At 64.7% G+C, this 2910-nt stretch overlaps 1 protein-coding gene across 1 annotated transcript; it reads right to left on the bottom strand.

Moving 5' to 3' along the window:
* Positions 1 to 216: 216 nt before the first annotated feature.
* VRTN (vertebrae development associated) lies at positions 217 to 2328 on the bottom strand. The gene has a single exon (XM_062181821.1). The coding sequence runs from the start codon at positions 2326 to 2328 to the stop codon at positions 217 to 219; it is 2112 nt and encodes a 703-aa protein (XP_062037805.1).
* Positions 2329 to 2910: the final 582 nt, after the last annotated feature.

Here is a 2910-nt window from a genome sequence, read left to right on the forward strand (position 1 = left end):
CAGCTATCAACCAAAAAGAACATCTGTGGTCCCAAAGCTTTCTACAGAGGACCAGATGGCTGGCGTCTGGCTCTCTCCATCCGGGAGCCAAGAAGTAACACAAAGCCATCCTCGGCTTAGGATGCACACGGCCAGGAGCCAGAGCAAAGGGCATCCTGGCCAAGCCCTGGGAGCCACTCGGGTCCCCCTCACCCCAGCCTCTTTGGCATCTGCCATTCAGCCATCCACCAGGGTGAGGCCTTCATACAGGGCCCGCTTCCACATGTAGTAGGTGGAGCGGGCGGTGAGGGGGAACAGGGCACTGAACTCTTTGTAGGAGGGGAAGCTCTTGGACTGGAAGCGCTTCTGCAAGAACAGCTTGGCCTGGGCCTTGAACTTGGTGGAGGCGAGCATGTCCATCACCAGCACCTGGCCATCCCTGCTGCCTGCTGCGGCCACCGCAGGGGCACTCGCCAGGGACCCCCTGTGGTGGGGCTGGCCCTGGGCTGCGACCCCCGCCTCTCTTGGGACCCCCTCTCTGGCAGGCCCTGCCTGGGGTCTCACCGAATCATCTCCGGAAGAAGTCCCCCCTGGCAGGGCCGGCCCAGGTGGGACCACCACGGCTGTTGTGCTCCGGCGAGCTTCCTTCTCCTGCTTGTCGGTGGGCTCCTGCTCGGCTCTGCCGGCCGTGGGGACCGGCAGGCGATGCTTGGACAGGCCTCCAGGCCACCCCCGGGCAAGACTCTTCCAGACCCAAAAGGTGGAGGGCGACAGGCTGGGGTAGCGGAGTCGGAAGCGACAGAAGGGGAGGTGCCCACTGAGTACCTGCTTGCGGGCAGCGCGGCGCAGGCGTCTCTGCCATTGAGACAGGGGCATCTTGGGTGGCAGGAGCTCCCGGGAGACGGCGGGACCCCCACTCGCTTTCTCTACCCCTCCTCCGCCCTCACCCCTCCCTGGGAGCTGGACCTGTTCCCCAGCAGACACTGCCTGGGGAGCACCGGCAGCCGCTAGGGCAGGGGCCGGCTTGAAGCCCGGGTTCCTGCGGAGGGCCTTGCGCCTCCAGTTGTAGTAGGTGGAGCGCGAGATGCCGGGGAACCTGCGTTTGAAGCAGCGGTAGGGCACCAGCGTATTCAGGGAGATACAGTGCTCCAGGTACATCTTGGCCCGCTGCATCAGGACCACGCCCGGGCTGGGCGCCGCCAGCGGGGAGCACCCCGGCCCCTCAGCCACCTGCTCCTGCGGCGGGGGCTTCTCCGGGGCCTGCCCGGAGCCCAGCAGCTCGTGCTTCCAGGCATAGTAGGTGGAGCGCGAGATCTCAGGGAACCTCTGTAGGAATTGCTGCAGCGGCACGACGCCCCCGCGGTGCAAGCTGTCCTGCAGGAAGTGCTTGGCCGAGAAGCGGGCCGCCACCTTCTGCCGGTGCTCCTGCGACTGCCGCCGCCAGCGGTAGAAGGTGCTCTTGGTGACGCTGTAGCGCTCGCACAGGTGGGAGTAGCTGAGGCCTGGCTCGCGGTTGAGCAGCTCCAGGGTCTTGGCCGGCGGTGGCGGAGGCGGTGGCAGTGGCGCCAGGCCCGGAGGCCCCGGGATCAGGCCGGGAGTCCCTTCCGCCTCCACCTCCTCCAGCCCCACCACGGGGGCAAAGTACTGGTGGCGGAAGAGGTGGCTGGTGAGGGGCTGGCCGGCCCACAGGATGTGCAGCGTGGAGGGCACGTGGTCACAGCGGCGTGGCCGGATGACGCGGTTAAAGTAGGGCCGGATCTTGAGGTTGCGCATCGGATAGATGGAGTAGATGTTGCGCTGCAGGACCGAGGCCAGAGCGTACAGGTGCCACACGTTGGAGAAGCTGCTGGGGAAGCAGGTGGCCTTGACGTCCGCGTCGAAGATGGCCTCAAGGGTGGCAGACGGCAGGCTGGTCATCTCCGGGGACTCCTCGGAGCACAGCGAGTAGCGCACGGCCTGCAGCATGACCTTGGAGTCGATCATGCCCTGGAGGTAGTAGTGCCGGTGCAGCAACATCTCCACCACGGTGCGGGCCCGCAGCTCCAGGCTGAGGCCGGCGTCGCCCCACAGCAGCATGCTGGCCGCCTCGAACAGCAGGCTGCCCTCGCCCTTGCACACCAGCGGCAGCATGTTCCGGGGAGCGTCCTCTGGGTACAGGCTCAGGGCCACCGAGTCCACCTCCAGCACCTGGAGCCCTGGGGCCCCCTTCCGGCAGCTGGGGAGGGTGAAGGAAGCCAGGACTTGCTTGGCCTCGAGGGCGGCCCCGACGAGACCCTCCAGGCCCTCAGACTCCACCGCCTCCTGCAGCTCCCCCAGCACCTGCTGCACCAGCTGCTCCCGAGAAGCCATCCTGCCAGAGAGGACAAGAGGTCAGGACAAGGGACGCGTGGCACCCGGTAAGGGGGACCTGCCCACGCCTGTGCTTTCTCCACCTGCTGCCACTGCCGCAGGGCGGATGCTGGCCAGCGGCCTCCTTGGGTCTGTGTAACCTCTCAGTGGTGCTGAGCCAGGACAGCGTCCTGACTCGCACGCACATGGCCAACTCGGGCAACTCACTCAACCGCTCTGCGCTTCTGGGACCTGTCCTGGAAAATGGGAATGATAGCAAAGGCATCTTGTAGGGTTGTTGTGGGTGTAACGGAGACTGAGAAAGCAAAGGCTGGAGATGGAGGGAGAGAGACTTATTTTTTAAGATCTATTTATTTGAGAGAGAGGTACAGAGAGAGGTCTCCCATCTTCTGGGTTCACTCCTCAAATGGCCACAACAGCCAGAGCTGAGCTGATCTAAAGCTGGGAGTACTGCACTCTGACCTGGTGCCCCTATGGGATGCTGGCGCTGCAGGTTGGGGCTTTAACCCATTGTGCAATAGCACCAGCCCCGAGACACACACTTTTACCTATCCTTAGAACACTGGCACTGTGGCATAGTGG

This window comes from Lepus europaeus, chromosome 22 (genome assembly GCF_033115175.1).
Source record: "Lepus europaeus isolate LE1 chromosome 22, mLepTim1.pri, whole genome shotgun sequence".
NCBI classification, from domain to species: Eukaryota; Metazoa; Chordata; class Mammalia; order Lagomorpha; family Leporidae; genus Lepus; species Lepus europaeus.